Genomic DNA, 20,146 nt, shown 5'->3' with positions numbered 1-20,146 from the left:
TGTAGCTTTGAGAGGAGGAAATGTTGGTTTTGTACAGCTGAGTAGGCTTTGCTGATCTGTGGCCCTTGCATTTTCTTCAGAAAATCATGCACACAAGAAAACGTCACCAAGACATGTTCCAAGATCTGAATAGAAAACTTCAGCATGCAGAGAAGGAGAAGGAGTCTCCAACAACGGACAGCAAGGTTAGTCATACACCTCATGAACCTTCACCTCCTGGAGACACACTAGTGCAAGCAGGAACATTTAGGAGCCATTCCTGAATGCCTTACCTTGAGTTTTGTGTACATTGCAACAAACACATGCACCACATTGGACATGGAGAGTCACAAAGGTACCACTAGTTTATCTACAGAGTGATTATCATCCCAGATGGAAAAAATTTTTCCTCATGTCTGTTCGTTATGCATGGAATCTGTTTTCTTGTCTATGTCTATTTCCCATGTTTGTGTCAGTTCTTTGCTGCCAGGCTTTGTAGGGACGGAGTAAGGAAGGCCAAGGCCCAGCTGGAACTGAACTTGGGAAGGGACTCAAAGAAGGATAAGAAAGGCTTCTGTCGGTACATAAGCTGGAAATGGAAATTTCAGGTGAATGTATCTCCCCCTAGTGATAAATGCAGGCGGCTGGTAACTACAGACAAGGAGAAGGCTGAGGTACTCAACAACTTTTTGCCTCAGTCTTTACTAGCATCTGCTTTACACTCAGCCCTCAAGTTCAGAAGGTGGGAACTAAGGGAGCAATGCCCCTGCTCCTCTACTCCTCACTGATGAGAACTCACCTCGAGTTCTGCATCTGGATGTGGAGTCTTTGGTACAAGAGGATGTGGACCTCTTGGAGTGCATCCAGAGGAGGATTCATCCTGCTGTGAAAGAACAAGGGGAAATGGTTTCAAACTTAAGGGGGGGAGATTTAGACTGAATACAAAAAAGAAGTTGTTTATAATAAAGATGGTGAGGCACTGAAACAGGTTGCCCAGAGAGGTGGTGGATGCTCCATCCTTGTCATTCCAGGCTGTGAGCAACCTGATTTAGCTGTTGTTGTCCCTGTTCATTGAAGGGAGTTGGACTGGATGACCTTTAAGGATCCCTTTCAATTCAAATGATTGACTGGATGATCTTGTAGGCCTTTTCTAACCTTGGTGATTCTATGATTCTTTGATTCCTGTTCAGGTCATCTGAGAGTGCTGCATTCATCCATAACTAGGAACTGGAAACCATAACAGTCTTGGGAAAATCTGAGTGCAAAGAGAAGGAAGAAATGAGAATCATAGAATCAAATGGAATCTTGATATGGAAGGGACCAAAAGTTCATTGAGTCCAATTCCTGGCTCCACATAGGGCCACATGAAAATATCAAATCAGGTGTCTGAGAGCTTTGTAGGGATAGAAGGAATCTTCTTTTCCACCTGCAGAGTCTGAGATAGAGTCCAAGGTGGGCACAGCTATTGAGAAAAGCCTTAGTGATGGGATTTAAGCTGCCACTGGGGCAGCTGATCACGTTATACGAGGCTTTCCTCAACCGAAGCAGGGAAGGAAGAGTCTTTGAAGAATGCAGGCTGAGGGAAAGATTTTGCAGCTTTTCAGAGGGATTGGTACTAGAACAGATATCTGCAGCCTGAGAAGCTAGTGATGTGGATAACAAAGATAAGGAAGGACAGTCTGATGTCACCTCCCCGATGTCTCAGAACATTAGGTCTGCTAGGCAGGAGTCAGAAGTTGCAGGGAAGTATATTTGCTACAGCAAAAGGAAGAAAACAGGGATCAGAGTCAGGCTGGCAGTAAGAAATGAAATTTGTGGTCTGCCCTTTCTCAAAGAGAGGGGCAAGATGAGTTGTTAGAATATTATTGGTCATCTGTAAGCAAAGTCAGTTACAGGAGGCACAGACCTTCAGCGTGGCCAGGAAGGTGAGGTTTATTTTGGTGAGGTTTCTGTCATGGGACTGGAGTGCAGAATGATTGAGTAAGAGATTTAGTCTGTGATAGTAGATAATTTCAGAGCCTTTGGGTTGCATTGAGATCTCACAGCAAAGTTGTGCTGAGCTCTGGAGATGAGTTCCCAGCAAATCCTGATTTTACTGTGCTTGGCAAGGTGTCATTATGGGCTGTCCAGTGTTATAGAATAGAAATAGTAAATCTAGCAGAGAGATTCAGATCAAAGAAGCGTATGTTGCCCTGAAATCCCTAAGTATCTCACTGAATTTTTTATCTGTGCTTTTTTTTCTATTTAGGTATGCCTCATTTGTAAAAACCTCAAATGCCTAAATACCATGTCAAAGCTAATCTGTGTTATGTTTGCAGGAGGGTTTTATAGATTGAGATGTTTCGGGTATTTCAGAGATGCAACTGAATCTATCTAGAATTTAATTTGCCAGAGTCAGCAACAAAGAGCTTTGAACTGATAGAAAGCTGGGAAGGTGACCTTTGTATATTGACTGAGCCTTATTCCTTGGGTGTTATCCTGGAGGGGAAGCTTGCAAAGATCAGTATCTGTAAGTCAGTAGTGGCTATTGGTTTAGTAACAGTCAAGGCAGAACATAGGAAAATAAATGTCTTTCTTCACTTTTTTTCCTTCTGTTTGCTGCTAGGGACTCCAATAGAAATCATGTGCCATCTTCAGCTTGACCTAGGAAACCAAACTGATGATATTAAGGATTAAACCAGCAACAGAAGAAATGTTTTATGCATGTCTAAGTTATAAAATGATGGAGAATTTCTTTTGGTGGAAATGATGAAAGTAATGTTAGCATAAGTCTGGCTTTTGTTTTGCATTGGAAAGCACTGTGGACTAGTCCCAGGCCTTTCCATAATGCATGGCTCCAAACACATGCACCAGCAGGAAACTCCTTGCCTTTTGGGCATGAACAAGGTCATAAGGATCCTAGAACACCCTTAAATCTTTTCACACATAGTAGCATAGAGCAGAAGGGACCTTTACTATCTGCAGGCTGTATGCCTGCATTGCTGTATCTTTGATTTCACTTTTGAATAAGTAACCACAAAGTCATGCTACCACATCTCGCTCCAGCCTGGCAATTTTCCAGCCTATCCTGGCAGCATATCCCACTGTCTTACGTCCTTTCCAAGACACGAAGCTTTTCCCTATCTTCTTGCAATTCATCTCTCCTCTTTCAGCTGCAAGGTCAGAAAGCTGTTGCTGAGACTTGGACTAAATGTCTACATAGGAGAAATTGCCTTTGGGAACTCCTATGGTGCTGACCTCTATTTAGGGTTTGGTTTGATTTTTATTTTTGATGTAAATCATAGTACTTCAGCACATAGGCCAAAACTGACTGTTCTAATTGTATTAGACACATTTCAGCTTAATTATTACAGTGGAAGAAAGCACCAGCAGAAGAATGGGAGTGAGAAGAACAACAAAAGTTCTGTCTCTCTAGGAAGGGAGATAGAAAATTCAACCATCACATGTGTTTACTGTCAAGAGTTTCTCCAACTTCAGTTGTAAAACATGATTTTTAGCAGATTTTTAGCAGAGATCTGAAGGTTTGTACCAACACATATATTCTGCCTCTCCAAGTACAATGACATGTTTAAACTTTGGATAAGTGGCATGGCAGTGTACAGTTCAAAGATTAAGAAGGCTGCCCTTTTCCCAAAATAGTTACTGGCAGACCTGAGAACATTATCAGAGCCTCCTATGCATTTGAGCTGTTCAGCTTTTCAGCTTTACAACATCAATTTCTGAGAGGTATTACTGAGTTGAGAATGGCCCAAGCCCAATTAGAGACAGCCTTGACAAGTGTCTCTGGGTTTGTTTCTCTTCCTACAGACATGGAGGCCGGTGTGGGGAAGAATTCTGCTTTCCCCTCATCCAGCAGCCTAGGAGCGTTTGCTCAGACTTCTCTGCTCCCTTACACTGGGGTGGAAGATCTCTTTTCTACAGTGAGGAGGCAAAAAGGGATGCAGAAGGCTCTGCTCCTTTAGGTGAGGATGGGGAGACAACAGTCTCAGTGTCATGTACAGCTGAAAGAGAAACAGCCTTACACCATCAGAGCATCCCAAGAAATCCAAGCCTAAACAAGCTCTCCTTAGAATCATAGTCATAGAATCAGTATGGTTGGAAAAGACCACTAAGATCTTCTAGTCCAAGTATTGACCCACCACCACCAATATTGATCACCAGCATGCCCACTAACCCTGTCCCTCAGTGCCACAGCCCCATGTTTCTTGAACGCCTCCAAGGACAGTGATTCCAACACCTCCCTGGAAAGTCTGTTCCAATGCATTACCACTCTTTCTGAGAGTAATTTTTTTCTAATATCCAACCTGAATCTCTCCTGGTATGATTTGAAGTCTTGTCCTTATGAAAGAGATAGTCTATTAGGAGAATGGGAATACTGCATGACCACCTTTAATGCATTTCGCAGGAAATTTTGTGGCATCAGTGTTTGTAACAGTTTGTTTTTCCACAAACCAAAGTGTGCTGCTAATGTTAAACTAACTCTGAGCCTCACTAACACAGAATAATATTCTTCTCTGGACAAAGTGCTTTGTTTTCTCCGGTTTTTATTATTGTCAGTTTAGTCCATGAAATCTTTTCCATATGGCATGGACTTTCTTATATGTGAATCTCAGCTTTAAAAATGCTCCCACTGGAAGTAAGCTCAGCTATTCATAATTAAAATGACATTTTCCAGCAGGATGTCTGTTCAAAGCATTCAAGACTGTTCATCTACCTACATTCGTAGAATCATAGAATCATCATGCTTTGAAAAGACCACTAAGAAAACCTAGTCCAACCATCAACCCATTCAAGCCTAGACCACCATACTGCTGCAGTAGAATAAATAGATCTCATGCATTCGTGTCATTATTAACTAATTAAGGATGTTGATGTTATTACCCACAGCTAACTTTTCAGTGAAAGGGAATGTTAATATCAAAATATTACCAGACAGACATACAGCAAAATCTGATGACTACGAGTTGAAAAGTCAGATGTTTCATTCTTTAATAGACCTCTGTATGACCTTATCATGGGCTGTATTCAGTTTCAACTCTCCTGAAGTCTTCAAGTTTAGATGAGGCAAGGAAGATGAGGATGATTTCATTTTTTTTTAAATCTGCCCTTATTCAAATGGAAATTACAGGATTGCTGACAAGACTCTTTTACTTCTGTTAAGCTGTACTTTGGGATAGATTACCTCTGTCCCCATAAGGGACTTTGACTCAGGAACATCTGGATTTACTTGCTCATCCTCCTCTCAGCTGACTTGCAGCCATCTAATGTACATACTGTTGCATACTGTTGCTCTTCCAATTTACCCTGGACCAAGCTGAGTACTGTGTAGACCCCAAGCAGACCATCAATGAGCCATTTCTGCTGAAGCATCCAAGAGGCCTGAATATTTATCCTTTAGACAACTTATCTGCAGCCAGGAAGCATGGAGGGATCAAAAGTTTGGAGGCAATCAAAGCAAGATTGGCATCACAGCAAAACAGCCTCCTATGCCACACATATTCCTGAGTGATTTAAATAATTGTAAGTGCTCTCAGCATCTTGGATTCCCAAAGCCTTCACTTTTAACACTGAAATGAGTCTTAAAATTAGTTCTGAACAACAGTGCTGTTTACTCCATTAGTGCTGTTGGGATGGGCACATCCTGTAGGATTGAAACACAACCATCCTGAGTTCATCCAAGCCATGAGGATAATAGATATCCCTCTGTAGCATCTTTAAGGCACATTTTGCTGCCCAAATAGGTGCATGTTGAAGGGCTAGTTTGGTACTTCCTGCTTGCTCCCATCACTTTGTGTTGTGATTTAGTCACCTGATTGCTAAAAATGTAAATTCCCATGCTGGCAATCTTGCTGCAAGTTTGTTTCTCACTTTAAAAATCTACCCTTTACCTGGCAACCTCCAGGCAGTTTTTTTCCTTCTTTCCCATACATGCATGTGTTTCCTATGGTCTGTATTAACTCAGCTGAGAACCATCCACATTAAAGTAAGACAGTAGCTACTTTCAGACTGCTTTGTACTGAATGGGAAAGATGTTCCTGCACAGATTTGTATTGTCAGGGTTAAGTGTCTTCTCCCTGTGAGTTAATTGCTAAAGAGATTCCAGCACTTGGGATGGACATCAGGAGGGGTCCCCATGCTCTACAACGGCATGGCATGAAAGCAGAGGCTTTGTAGCCTCTACGGTAAGCCAGGGCTTTGTTTCTTCTGTGCTTAATGCCAGCTTTGAAAATGATAGAAGTGTCACTCCTGCCTTCCCCCTTGGCAGGAGCCCTTTGATCCAGTTCCATTAGAGAAGTTTGAATCACATACATATTCCTCTCTCCTTCCCAGCATCTGGCTTTGCCTTTGTTTCAAACAGCAGATCTTTATTTGTGCAGAGTCAGCAAAAGCCACGCTGAACAATGCTTGGCAAATTTCACTACCCTGCCTGTTCTTTCCTATTAGCTGCTCTCAGCAGCTAAAAAGACTTTTGCTTTGTCTGTAACCCTGTCCTGGACTTCACATAAAGGCTCTGGACTCATTCAGTAATGCAGCTCTCAGTTCAGTTTTGAAATCGAGTCTCAACTCTCTGTTGGTCCTGGACCAATACTGCTCCAAAACCAAGTGGAAAAATATATGCACTCTTTTTATGCCATTCTGTGGCATTTCCCTATTTTCTGCTCTATTACTGTTTCTGCTTTATTTTCCTCTTCATATTCTTAGCTTGTCCCTTCAGACACCTGCAGGATGTGCCCATCCCACCAGCACTTGCTTTGGCATCTAACAGAGTAGTGAGAAAAAAAGGACTATTGATCAGCACTGTAACTCATTGCTATTCAGAGCTGTGTGTCTCTCTGGCATGCTCTGCTGCTTAACACAATTAATTCCCTTGCTTGATGGCTACCTGCACTTCTTTTTGCGCTGGCTCAAAAGCTGGCAGCTCTGCTCCTGGATGGGAAAATAGAGCTTCTCTCTATGGGAACCTCTTCGCATGGGTTGAAGTTCAGATGGTGGTGGTTGTGTCAAACACAGGCTTGTTCCTCACTGAGGAATCTGAAAATTGAGTGCCTGTGTCCTTCTGAAAAAGAAGCCCTGATTATGAATAGCGTGTCTTCCCTGTGACATGTGGTTAATACCCTGCATTTTTACAAGCTTGTATAACTGACAACTATTAAAAGACGAATTATAGTAACAGTTATAGGGAGGAATGCTACGTATAGTATAACTACTACAATAAATTTTGTTATGAAAGTTATGTCAGATTTTCTTTCATTCAGCCATAAACCATCTGTCAGCTACCTCGTGCCCCATGTACCAGCATTCAGCATTTCAGCTCCTCCATCCAAAAACAATGTCCCAATATCTGGCACCAACATTTCTTATTCCAAGTATCTTTGTGTTGACAGTCAATTTCTGCCTTGCCTTTCGTTGCAAACCAGGTATTGGCTACTCCAAAACTATTCAGTGCTCACCAGCAGGTTGCAGCTCCTGGTTACTGGGACTGGTTAAGAAAAAGAATCTCTAAGGAATCATGCTTTGGGTGCTATTGGTACCCTTATGGCATCACTGTGTGCCCCTGTGAGGTGTGAAAGATTTTCAGTGTTTTTGGGGAACACCCAGTTGCCCATGTTCACCAATGGCTTCCTCAGTGCAGAAATAGGATGATCTGTTAACTAGGTAGATTAGCAGTGAGAGAGAATAGCCTGGAGAATAGCCCGTCCATCTTGGTGAGATTACTGGCTTTCTCTACAGCCTTCAAACAGGGAGCTCTTTCTTTATGAGTCTATGGAAGGAGCTCTCTAGGTTCTGCAATAGAGCTCTTAAGCCTCTGTTCATGTTCTTGCTAGACTGGCTCAACACAACCCCTGTAGGTTAGACCATCTGAACTTTAGATGATACAGAAGCAGAATCCATACTTTGATATCCCAGTGAGTACATATTTCAAGCTTTTGAATTGATTTCCATGAATTCAACTTAAAAGCATGCGTTATTGCTTCTTCTTTCCCACATGAAATTCTAAATAAAGTGAGCCAGTTCCTCTTATTTTGCTTTTCTGTTAAATCAGCCACAACATAAACTATCATCTTTGGAGGTTTGTATTATAAGAAGAAGTAATTGCAGTTACAACTTATTTCAAACAAAGAAAGGAAAATTTATCATTCTGTAAGAAAAACAAGACAGCTTTCCCATTTTCTAATCACTTTTCATCGACATTCATCCAGAGATGGATTAGACAGCATGAGCCACATTAGTCTTTCAGATTCCCTGCTATATGCTCTGAATAACTTCATTCTAGTCCTGGAGTCATCAGTGTCATGGGGAGAGACCATTTGGGTCACGAAATATCCTTCAAGTTGACACTAGAGGCGATGAACACAGCGTGGAAATAGCTGGTTCCAGGGGAGTTATCTCAGAGTGCTCTGTAGAAAGCACTGAGTTCCTTCTCGGGTCATTCAGGGTAGCCATAAAATTTGGGTATTAAAAATAAATAAATAAACTGAAAGGCAAAGAAAAAGAAAACAAAGAAAGAAGGAAAAAAAAATAAAATAAAAAAGGAGATGCAGCTTAGAAGCTTGCACATTTCATTGTGATAAAGACTCATTTGCCCCATATGTCAGATTTTACCCTATCTTGGGCATCCCTCCCTTCCCAACCCCTCATTCAAAGCACTGTGCTCTGCCATCCTGGCACCAGCCAGGAACTGATAAACATTTTTCCCTTCCTCAGTGCCCAGAAGCTCCTGGGCTATGTCAAGCCAGAGTAATGGTTCTGTCTCACTGAGTTACTGGCAGAGCATGCTCTGCTGCTTTCAGCTTCTATCTTGGCCCATTCCTGGCTCTCACCAAGGCACCAAGCCCTGGCCCAGCACCCGGGCCTTTTTCAGGCAGATTACCCAACCACCTCTTTCATTTTTATTCTTTTCTGTGCATAGCTTAGTTTTCCCCTATCTGCTAGGGCTGCTGAGACCCCTCAGCGTGGCTGGGGGACAGTGCCACCTGAAGCATGATCCCAGAGGCATTTCTGTATATGACTGAGATGCAATTAAAAACACTTATATATGGAGGGAAAGAAAGAAAAGAAGCTTTTCCCAGGAGCCTGGTAATGATTCTCATGCCAAGAGGGGAAGACTTTCATTAGTCTGCCAGCATACTTGCCAGAGCTCAGCCTGGCTGATGGCACTTAACCTGCTTAGTTCATAGAATCATGCAATCATTAATGTTGGAAAAGACCTCTAAGATCATCAGGTCCAACCAGTATTGCCCACTAAACCATGTCCCTCAGTGGCACATCTCCACGTTTCTTGAGTTCCTCCAGGAACAGTGACTACAGCACTTCACTGGGTAGCCTGTTCCAGTGCCTGAACTGAATCTTTTCAGATAAGATGTTTTTCCTAATATCCAAACTGAACCTCCCCTGGCACATCTCGAGGCCATTTCCTCTTGTTCTATCTCATCTTACTTCTTACAAATGCAGCCTTTCTGTACTACTGCAGGGACATGGTCATGTACACTGCTCTAGGAGATTCTGGTGCATGGTAGGACTTGATGATCCTTATGGATCCCTTCCAACTTGCGATATTCTATTATTCTATGGTAGTGGATAGCTGATGCATCCCACCTTCACTCATGGCATTGTGAGAAAATTCTCATTCATTTATGAGAAGTGAGAACTAAAGGCAAGCCTCCCCTCTCTATTTGGTGATCGCTTGAGATTCCACTTCATTTTCTTGCCTTCAGTTGGCTTTGAAATCAATAAACTTATCATCAGTCCATTACACTGATAAACCAGATAGGAGCAACAGACCCAAGGACAGTCTGGCCCTGTCTCCTCTCCTCTTCAGAGTCAAAGTGACTTGGGAAAATTAAAGAACAGGGCAGTCATATAATGCAGCCTCAAGAAATCAACCTCATCCTCCAGTGATTAGTGCTGAAAGACCACAAGAAGCAGAATGCTGTCACTTCATTAAATCATTCAGGTTGGAAAGACCTCTAAGATCAAGTCCAACAGCTCTTGTGTTGGAAGAGATGATCACTACCATCAGTAGCCTGCTCCTACCATCAATAATGCCACAAAGTGTCATACCATCTTTCAAGGCTGAAAAGCCTGAAGTATCCATGACTCTTCCTCCTACAGAACATGCTCCATAACTTTGTTCATGTTTCACCCTCTTCGATTGCACTGTACCTTTTTTTTTGGTGGGGAAGAAGGTCTGTTGGGAAGTTCATGGAGTGCATATGATATAATCAAGGTGCTGAGTGAAGTTGTGCACTGTCACAATGATGTTTTCTCTTTCAATCTCTTTTCCTTTCCTTATGATTTCTATCATTAATCTTTTCTTAATAATTACCAATGTTTAATGCTTTTTTTTTTTTTATCACTTCTGAGTCATTATTGCAACCCATATGTCTTATTCCTCAGTGACGTATCCGATCAGAAGTCAACGTTGTCAATCTGAACTCATGAGTTATTCATTTTTTTCCTATTTCAGTTCCATATATGGATTTACAGCTGCTCTGACTCCGTAGCTCATTCATTACAAAGGCTCTGTGGTTTGCTAATTGCATTCAGTCTATATGATGAGATCTGGATGCAGTGTGAAGATTCACACTGTGAAGGAGAGGCTAAAGGTCAGGAGCATGGCAGGCATAGGGACTGTTAAAACAGAGTCTGGTTGGGAATAGAAGGACCTGATGCTGAAGGTGGATGTAAAAGTGCCATCAAAGAAAGGCTTTCATTTGAAAGAAAAGATGGAATTATTTATGAACTTTAGCATATGATCATTTGTGCTGCTCTCTTTTAAATAACACAGCAGTGGACGTCAGTAAGGCACTGAAACCATTATAGGAGAAAAAATATTTTTCATTGAGAAGAGCAACTGTGGCGAAGGTTTTTATTCCTCATCTTTTGGAAAACTTACAGTTTCATGTCAGTTTTTGCTCCATTTGTGCTTTTGTCTTTATGTTCACCACCTCACTGCATCTTTTCATGGTAGACTAATGGTCTGCAGAAACACCACAGGTAAAAATTTCACCTCAGGAAGGCTTGAATATGTCTCATTATAACACCCACAGAGATGAAAAGTTTTTAGGTTTTACTAACTGTAATTCTTACATGAGTTCCAAAATAAATAAAGGAATTAGTCTACAGTTGTATCATCTTTTCTGTCATATTGCTAGTAATCAGAATTGTACTGTGGCATGGAATAAAGCAAGAATAACACAGGGCATAAGAGAACCTGTGTGTCATAAGGGTTAGTGCAAACCACAGCTGCAGAATTTAAAAACTGGTGTTTTGCATTCTTCTCAACAATAATTTTCCAAAATTTGATTAAAAAAAAGCCCTTTCTTTCAAAGGTCTTATAAAAAGTTATATTTTCTCCCCTTGCATTAAAACAATGATCATTTCAGAATGTTTTCACATCCCATTGGAGAGAAGACTTCTCCCTGAGCCTATCACTTATAGAATCACAGAATCTTTAAGGCTGGAAAGAGTACTAAGACCATCAAGCCCAACCATCAACCCCTCCCCACCATGCCCACTAAACCATGTCCCCAAGTGCCCCATCTCCACATTTCTTCACCAGGGATGGTGATGCTACCACCTCCCAGGGCAGCCTGTTGCAATGCATTACCACGCTTTCAGAGAAGATCCCTGCCAGGATGCAGGGGCAACTCCAAACACACCTTATATAATGGGTGAAAGTTTAGAAAAGGAGAAATTGTGGCTTGAGTGAGGTGATGAAAGCCAACCCTGTTGTGATGAATATGCAGTGTCTTTCTCATTGTCATTGCAAATCACAGGCTACCTAAAAGCTCTTAGGAAGGAACAAATTCAAAATCCAAATCAGGTGGATTAGTGTGTATCAAATGGGCATTTAGGTTTCAAATGGGGCATCACTCATCTCTGCAGCATCCTACAGTGCATAGTCTATGTGTGGCTTTATCTCCTCTCATCAATATATTCTGGTGACATTATCATCCTGGACTGCATGTGATCTCCATGCATGTCTCCTCATCTTATTCCCAGACTTCTTCCCTCCTTGTCACTCCCATGAATCTGCCTTTCCTCCCACCCCTTCTGCCAGTCTCCACTTTCTTGTTGGCAGATGGCTCAAAAGAGCTCTGTTCTCCTGCCACGGGTAGTGGAAGCGTTTTCTCACCCAGTATTGGAGTGTTTTGAGGGGATAATTAATAGTGAAAACCATCACTCTTGGTGGAGGGTGCCAGTTTAGTGTAACGGCTCATTTAAAATCGTTGCATGGATCCCCCTTCAAGAGTTCACCCATTTTACAGGGTCTTACGTAGTTGCAAACCAGCAGAAACATTGAAAGGCATTCCCAGGACTGATATCCATGGTGGGACACTAGCATAGGAGGGGACTAATAACAGTCAATAAACCCTTGAATGCTTTGTGTAGAGCTGACGGCAATGCTTTCAGCCTCAGAGCTGACATTACAGCCCATCTAACAGCATGAGTTCACTGGCAAAATAGCCAGCATACTGCAGTTCCATTGCCCATAAATAGCTGTGCTATGTAATGTACGTAAAAGGCAGTCAGTGTACATTCAAAGAGACCTCAACATAATCTGCATTTTCACACAGGGATTTCCTGTAGAAATAGAAAATGATGTTAAATTCTTGAAATTGTTTTCAGTTTTCCAGTGGATTTGTGAATGGCAAAACCCTTGGATGAAAGCTGAAGTATCTAGGTACTGTGCTAGAGACAGCAAAAGAAAAAAGCTTTTTTCTTCCTGAAAATAGACACCAAGTGAAATTTTCATTGAAATCCCACATTATCTTGGATGAGAAAGATTTACTTTGGTGTAAGAGTAAGGAAGGTGAAAAAATAGCATTTGTTGCATCTAACATTTATCTAACCTTTATCTCTCTCTTATTTTTTTTCTCTTTCTTTTACACTTTCCTCCTCTCGCAGCAAGAAAAACAGCAGACACCAAACAAGAGACCCTGGGAAGGAATCAGGAAAGTCCAGTCCCCACCGTCATGGGTTAAAAAGGACATCGAACCTGTGGCACAATCTCCCCTAGAACTAAAAACTGTAGAGTGGGAGAAAACAGGGGCCACCATCCCTCTGGTGGGACAAGACATTATTGACCTTCAGACGGAGGTCTGAGCGGAAGGGGAAGAAAGGGACTTTTTTTTCCAGAAAACAAATGAAACAAACAAACAAAACCACGTTTTAAAGAAATGATTAAATTAAATCGGAACCGAGCGAGAGAAGTGTTTGGTTTCTTTTGAAACCTTTGGTAAGACGGAGTAACTTTTGTATTGTTCTCAGCAGAGTGGGGAAATATTGCTTTATAGAGTATAGTAGATGTAGGTTCAGGACAACACAAGCTTTGCCAGGTAGGACTGGAGAAGAAGTGAGCCTGGAAGAGAGCGAGGAGGAGGCAGAGGGTGGGGAGGAGCTGTTGGGGAAGAGCCCTGTCGAGATGCTTTGGGGCCACTGCCATACGCCAGGACCCTTCCTGCTGTGCCACGGAGAGCTGCAGAAGGACACCCAGAAACCACCACCATGAGCCAAGAAGATAGAGGTTGTCTGGGGAGCACAGGAGGTGACGTCGGCGGGAGCCTCACCGAGATGCGTTGTGGCTGTAGGTCCTGGAAGAGACACAACCTATGGCATCCCTTGCCGGTCCTCATTTCCCACCTCTCCCTCATCATCTCATCTGAGAAGGAAGGAGCTGGGATCTGTCAAGCGGTGGCTGAGGAAACGTCCCCACTTCTTCATGCTATCACATGATCTGGTGTCCTGGCATCTCTGCAGCATATCCCTAAGGGGGTCGGGGGGAAGTGGTGGCGAGAGTCACATCACCTATGGCTTAGAGGGAGAGGTAAGGTGGGGCTTTCTCCTCTCAGCCCTTCATGGTGGAGCTCCTGTGCACCCTAAGGGATGGGACAAGCACTGGAGAAAGGAACCACCTCCAAAATCTGCTCGCCCAGTCTCCAGGGAAAAGGTTGAAGGTGTTAGAAAAACAGACCAACAAGAAGAATGTAGGTCATTTCACTGACTGTTACATAGATAAACTCAGCACGGGCCTTGCAAAGGTCTGCTTGGCCTCATCCTTTTTTTTTTTTTTTTTCCTGTTACTTTTCTTTCCTTTTGGACTCAGATTTGTTCCAAGCTGCTCCTCCCTGGAAGGCAGAGAGAGAAAGAGGGAAAGACAGATCCACCAATGTACCTGGAGATATTTGGTATACAGAGATGTTGCCTTAGGACATTGAGACAAACTGACAACACGAATAACGTCCACTTGGAAACAAACAAACAAACAAAAAAATAATCTATTTTTTTCCTTCTTCTTTTCTTTTCTTCAATAAAAAGAGAACTTGAAACCCGAGACCTTTCCTTTCTTTGGCTCTTGTCGTTTCGAATGCCTTTCTGTGCCGTATGAATACACAGGCATGGGGTGAGGATGCCACCTACTGAAGGTGGAAGGCAAGTTGCTGCATGATAAGTTTGGGATGGTGGGAACACGCAGCCCCATTGCTGCTCACTTGCAATACTTCGCTTTGCTTTATTCACTTTCAGTTGTGATTATTTTCCCTTCATTGGCTCTTCTCCTTCCCCAGTGCCCAGAGCAAACGGGCAGGTTTATACTCCTACCAGAACAAAAAAGTGGAGCTGGTCAGTAGAGTGGGACATTTTTCATCATAAAATGTTTTTTATTTCAATGTTTAAAGAATAGCAATTTTTTTTTCATTAGGCATTTCTCAGAGCTATTTATAAAAGGAGATAAAAGCTCTCTACATTTCACACCCAAAAGTGTTGTGCAATATTTTTAACCTTAAAAAACAAACCACTGACATTTCAAGAGGATTTTTATTTCTTTTATTTTTTCCTACCATTTCCAACAGTGTGATCCTTATGGCTCCCTTCCAACTTGGGATATTCTATGATTCTGTGACATTTGGAACAACTCTCCCGACTTTGGAGACATGCTGTGGCAAACTTCTGCTTGTGAGCAGCTGTATTGTTCCAGACAGCAGTAAAACTTGATCAGGGTCTGCGTTGTTACGGTGTGTTTGAGTTTCTCCTTTTTTTATTATTTAACATTTTTAGGGAAAATGAATGAATACAAGAGGTGAACCAATCACTGACCCCAGTCTTGCTTCTCTCATTGAGAGACATTGCTTGACATCCAAACGTCTCTGCTTCTTCTTTCCATTGGGCCATGTGGGTTTTTGGTCTTAAAGGGCAGTGGCATCTGTCTTGCCATTAAGTGTGTAACATACTGGATGAATGGAAAGAAAAACTAAAAAAAACCCCACAAATCCAAACATTTTAAAAATAAGGAAAATTATTACTTATAAAGACTGTGATATTATCATCCAATTTTAGATTATTCTATGAAACAGGAAAGCACAAAGGCCTCCCTCAGATGCTGGGTTGTATGATATTGTAATTATTATAGTTACACATAATGAATTTTAGCATACAGATATCTTTATACTGTGTTTTAAACCTTTTTTTTTCTTTTTTTTTCCTCTCCTCCCATGCCCAACCAAATCTCCCCTTTTCTCCCCAGACCTTTCCCACTCACCCATTCACTCCAGCCGATTTGCAGGACATTAACGGTGTTATGTAATTACAGAGATAAATGTTTGTTTAATAACTGTTGATATTCGACTTTCTCTGCTCAATTCCTCCAGTTAATTCTGTTTTCCCTCGCCCTGCCCTGCCCCATTCCATGCCTTCCCTTCCCTCCTATGTTTGTCAGTTTTTTTTTCTGTACAGTTTTCAGAGCACAAAATGATTGTGTCATTTCTAATAAAAGAGGTGTAAACTCTAGCAATGTCTGCTTCTTAAAAGTGCCCCACATGTGGTTTGCATCACACTCAGGTGCAAGGAAACACCTCTCCTGGACCTGCAAGCTGCTGCACTGGAAGAGCTACAATCTAGGACCAAACTTCTCCCTCTCAGATCCATTATTTGCCTTTAGCTTGTATCTTCTTGGTACTCTAAAACCACCTTCCATCATTATGCATATTTCCAAGGCATGAAGACTTTTCTGTGCACCCCAGTCTGATTTTCCATGAGTATCTCTAAAAAAAGCCTTGCTGCCCTCTTCCCAGTGTATGTCAAAAGGGGCTGAAATGTATTACATTAGGCAGGATTATTTTCTGAGCAACCTGATCTAGCTGTAGTTGTCCCTGTTCATTGCAGGGGAGTTGGACTAGGTGACCTTTAAGGGTCCTTTGGAACTTAAACAATTCTATGAGGCTATGAATGGCAGAAGGCAGCAATGCTGGCTTACAGTTTCCATTGGGGCCAGGGGGATGCTGATGCTCCCTTGCCCACATGATGCAAAGCCAACCCCAGTCTCACCCCGATGTCCCTTCCACCTCCATCACTTCCAGGAGCATGGTTCAGTGAATGAAGTAGTTGAGCAAATCACTCCTGAAAGATAACAATTAATGAGTTGAGCTAGAGATATTAAATTCCTTGGCATTTACCCTTGAATGGCTGAAATCCTCCAGCAGAAACGTATTTGCTAGACTCTGCTCCTTCACCCAGAGGTTTACAGGTATAGGCTATAGGAATAGTCCTTTTAGTTTTATGGATAGGTCTGCAGGAGGCTTGGGGGTCAGCCAAATTTGGGGTCAGCCAACATTGCTGCTCTCCAGGACTTTGGTCCAGAGCCATCACAGCTCAGCATGTCCCCAGAAGTAATGACTACTTTTGATCTCACTGGAACTAATTGGACCTCAGACCAATTCTCTGTGATGCATCCCCGCTGTGACACCTGCAGGTAGGAGCAGATGACAGCATATGGTGCTTGGCATAACCCATCTCAACAATTGGTGTGTTCAGTCAAAATAAGAGGAGTCTGTGGCTAGATCGGCTAAAACTTTTTAGTTTATACCAGCCCATGAGGGAAACCTGTTATTATTACTGTCCCTGTTCATTGTAGGGGAGTTTAACTACATGACCTTTAAAGGTCCCTTCCAAATGAAACAGTTCTGTGATTCTATGATGCTATTACTGCTATATGGAAATCTGTCATGCTAACTCTCCAAGTGGAGGAGCTCATCCTCCGGAGACCGTAAGTCTCCAATTGGAGCCTTAGAGGCACACTGTGAGATATCCTGAAATATCTGAAATGTTGCTGAGATGTAGGTCTGCCTTGAGGGAATTATCCTAATCCCCCATCTCCTGAGCCATGATCCAGCTCATCTTCATCAGCAGCATGTGACAGCATGTCCTAAGTCTTCTCCATCCTTCCTGCCAGGAGTGTTCCTAGTCCCACATTTCCCATACCATCAATGTATAAAATTAGCAGGCAGATTAAGGAAATACTAACCAAAGACACACTAAGGAGTCTTCATGGGACCCATATGGATGACCTCTCCTGGTGCTTGCTTGCTTGCTCAGAACTACTTTCATTCATGGTTATCCAAAAAGCCTTCTATGTATCTGAGTCTCAAAAATCCATCTTGCTTGCAAGCCCCATATGTAGACCAACTTCCTACCAAGTTCTGGAGCTAACTTATGAGTCGGACTTGGTAATCCCTATGGGCCTCTTCCAGCTTGGGATGCTCTATGATTGTATGACTCTGTGATGACATGGAAGAAAAATACAGTTCCTAAGCTGAGGCCATGAAGAACTTCATGTTGGATGGACAAAATAATTCTTTCTGGTCTTCCTTTAGGACACAGTGAAATAACATCAACTCACTGCTGACAGTATGCATGTAATGTTTTAGTAATGAACATCACTCATTACTCTGGCTCGTTAGCAAGATGAGTACCTATTACATCTGTAATACCAAGAAAGAGACCCAGGGGAATGAAGTAGTCAGCCTTAAGTCACTCATCAGCCTCTTTACTAATCCTCTCAAGAGAAGTCAACCATGCAACTGAGCTCCCTTCCTTCACTTCCTATTTGAAAATCAGCATCTCTTGGCTCCTGCTGAGTATGTACAATCTCCTTTAATAGGGCTGAATCCTCACTACCACCGCTTCCCACTGATTCTAAAAGCCCTTAAAGTAAAAGGCCAAATTTGTAGAAATTTGAAGTAAATAACATGGCAAGCACAAGTTTTCTACTATGTAAATATGTAACTATTGGCAGCAGCAGTTGGGCAGGTGTTAAACACTTGTTTATTGCAGGACATCATCAAGTTATTTGGTTAATTAGTCAAGATCTCTGAAAAAATTAAGGTGCAGGCCTAAACATCGAAGTCAATGCAGGAGAGGGGCTGAAATTCCTTTTTCAGTGTGTCCTGAGCAGAGTCAGCAGTGACAGGCATTTTTCTGATTGGTACCAGAAATGCTTTAACACTTTGCACCTGCCTGAGTGTGTAAGTATATCCCTGCAACGAGAGTCACTGCCATGAACCACACAGTGGTCAAGGAGAAATATGTCATAAGTGGTACAAAGTGACAGTCTAACCCTAAACCTCTGACAAATGCACACCATATGCATGCAGATGTGTTCATATGCATTTCCATGTATTAATTTCCATAGATATATTTTTGCACATACATTTCATATATACCCACAAATGCATGTCCCTCTATTTCATACACATAATCAAACATACATGTAAATATGCACATCCGTTGCAATACATTGAGGCAGGTTAAATACAGTGAATTTCTGCAGTCAAACTGACATTAGAAAGATGTTCAGCACCTAAGACATACTTGAAAAATGTGCTGACAGAACTCTGGATGGAGAACAGGAATTAAGCAGGAAACAACAATTAGCTAGGGGAGCATTTTTTATATGTCTATTTGCAATGCTTTTTATTGTTGTTGATGATGATTCATTTATTTATTCATTTATTTTGTTAATTGGTGTAATCTGTTTTTCCTCTCTTCTGTTTATGATGAGGAAACTGATTTTTTCAACCAACATGATCAAGTTCAATCAAGTTCAGCTTCAGCAAAAGCATGAGTGATTTTTTTACCTGATCCTACAGGGCTGGCTCATTTTTGCCTCCTGCAGGTGACTGCGACTGTGAATGAGCCGTTTAATTATAAACCCTGCAATTTGCTGCCCTCCTGCAGAGACTGTGACCAGCGTGAAAAGAAAAGAGCTCAGCATACAGAGGTAAAAACCAAGTTTACATACGTATTTGGGGCAGAACCTCAGGATACAGCATGAGTTTTGCTGCAGAGCAGACACTAAAAGGAAATCTCTGAGACAGATGCTTCACTTCCAGTGTTGTCACAAGTTTTCTCACATCATTTTGTATAAATGCACTCGTTTTTCTACAGTTCACCTTCCTCAGTGTGCTAAGCACTGGTGATGGCACCTAACATGGCCTTATTTCCCATATGTCCAGCAGGTTTTGTAGTCCACGTGAAGTGGCCTGCTGTTACAGCTGACACATAGCTAATAGAAGATGCCAACATCATAGCTGTGGAAATTCAAAATTAAAATATGACATTTTGTGGCAACACTTTGTCAAGTGACCTCTCTACAGGAGGAGGAATGACCAAAGAAAGTTGTGAAAATATTGGAAGTGATTTGAAAGCAGGAGAGAAAGGAGCAAGTAGATTCTATGGGAAGAAAGAGAAGTGCAGGGGAGTTTCTGTTCAATGGAAATAATTGATTGAAAGAGCAAACTATCATCTCCTGAGCTATGTGGGCAGAGGATTTTCAAGGAATGGAAAATCAAAGGGTTGCTTAATGTGTATCAGGAGTTTCTCGGCTTTGATCAATTGTTGTCTGAAAAAAATGGTAGTTTCTTGGCATTAGCTCATGTTTGGACCTGTTATAAATATTGTAATTTGGACTTTGAGGCCTCAGTCAACACAGACTTTGATTACTTGTGGGCTTTTTGAATTTACATAGGAAATAAGCAGCTTCAGTCTTCAAAGGAACGGCAACCTGTTTGAAATGCAGGGACACAGGGACAGGCAGAGTTGACTTGAGCACAGAAAATCCAGCAGCAGAGGAAATAGCCAAGCACCAACCATATGATTCCTCCCTAGAAGCCATGCAGACCAAGAACATTTCTTGGCCTCCAGATAGGTGGAGTATAACTAGGTGTTTGATTGTGACAAATCAGCTTCATTGTTTGGCAGAACTTGGTCGTACTTAATAAAGATACTATGTGGCTCAGTTACACAATAAGAATTTCCTCCCAGTGATGGTGTCTTAATAATAATGATCAAAATACTGCCATTCTTTTTCACAATAAAGATTTTATTGCTT

At 41.9% G+C, this 20,146-nt stretch overlaps 1 protein-coding gene across 2 annotated transcripts in view; it reads left to right on the top strand.

Moving 5' to 3' along the window:
* ADGRB1 (adhesion G protein-coupled receptor B1) overlaps window positions 1–14,317 on the top strand; it is a 277,331-nt gene extending 263,014 nt beyond the window's left edge. For both annotated transcript variants that reach the window (XM_048938834.1, XM_048938835.1), the window contains 2 exons: window positions 81–185; window positions 12,892–14,317. In XM_048938834.1, coding sequence (XP_048794791.1) covers window positions 81–185; window positions 12,892–13,089 — 303 coding nt within the window. In that variant the 3' untranslated portion in view covers window positions 13,090–14,317. The remainder of the gene's footprint in view (window positions 1–80; window positions 186–12,891) is intronic.
* Window positions 14,318–20,146: the final 5,829 nt, after the last annotated feature.

The sequence above is a fragment of the Lagopus muta genome, chromosome 3 (assembly GCF_023343835.1).
Source record: "Lagopus muta isolate bLagMut1 chromosome 3, bLagMut1 primary, whole genome shotgun sequence".
In the NCBI taxonomy this organism is placed as follows: Eukaryota; Metazoa; Chordata; class Aves; order Galliformes; family Phasianidae; genus Lagopus; species Lagopus muta.
The sequence above is the reverse complement of the archived record's forward strand: the minus strand, read 5'-3'. Positions and strand labels throughout refer to the sequence as shown.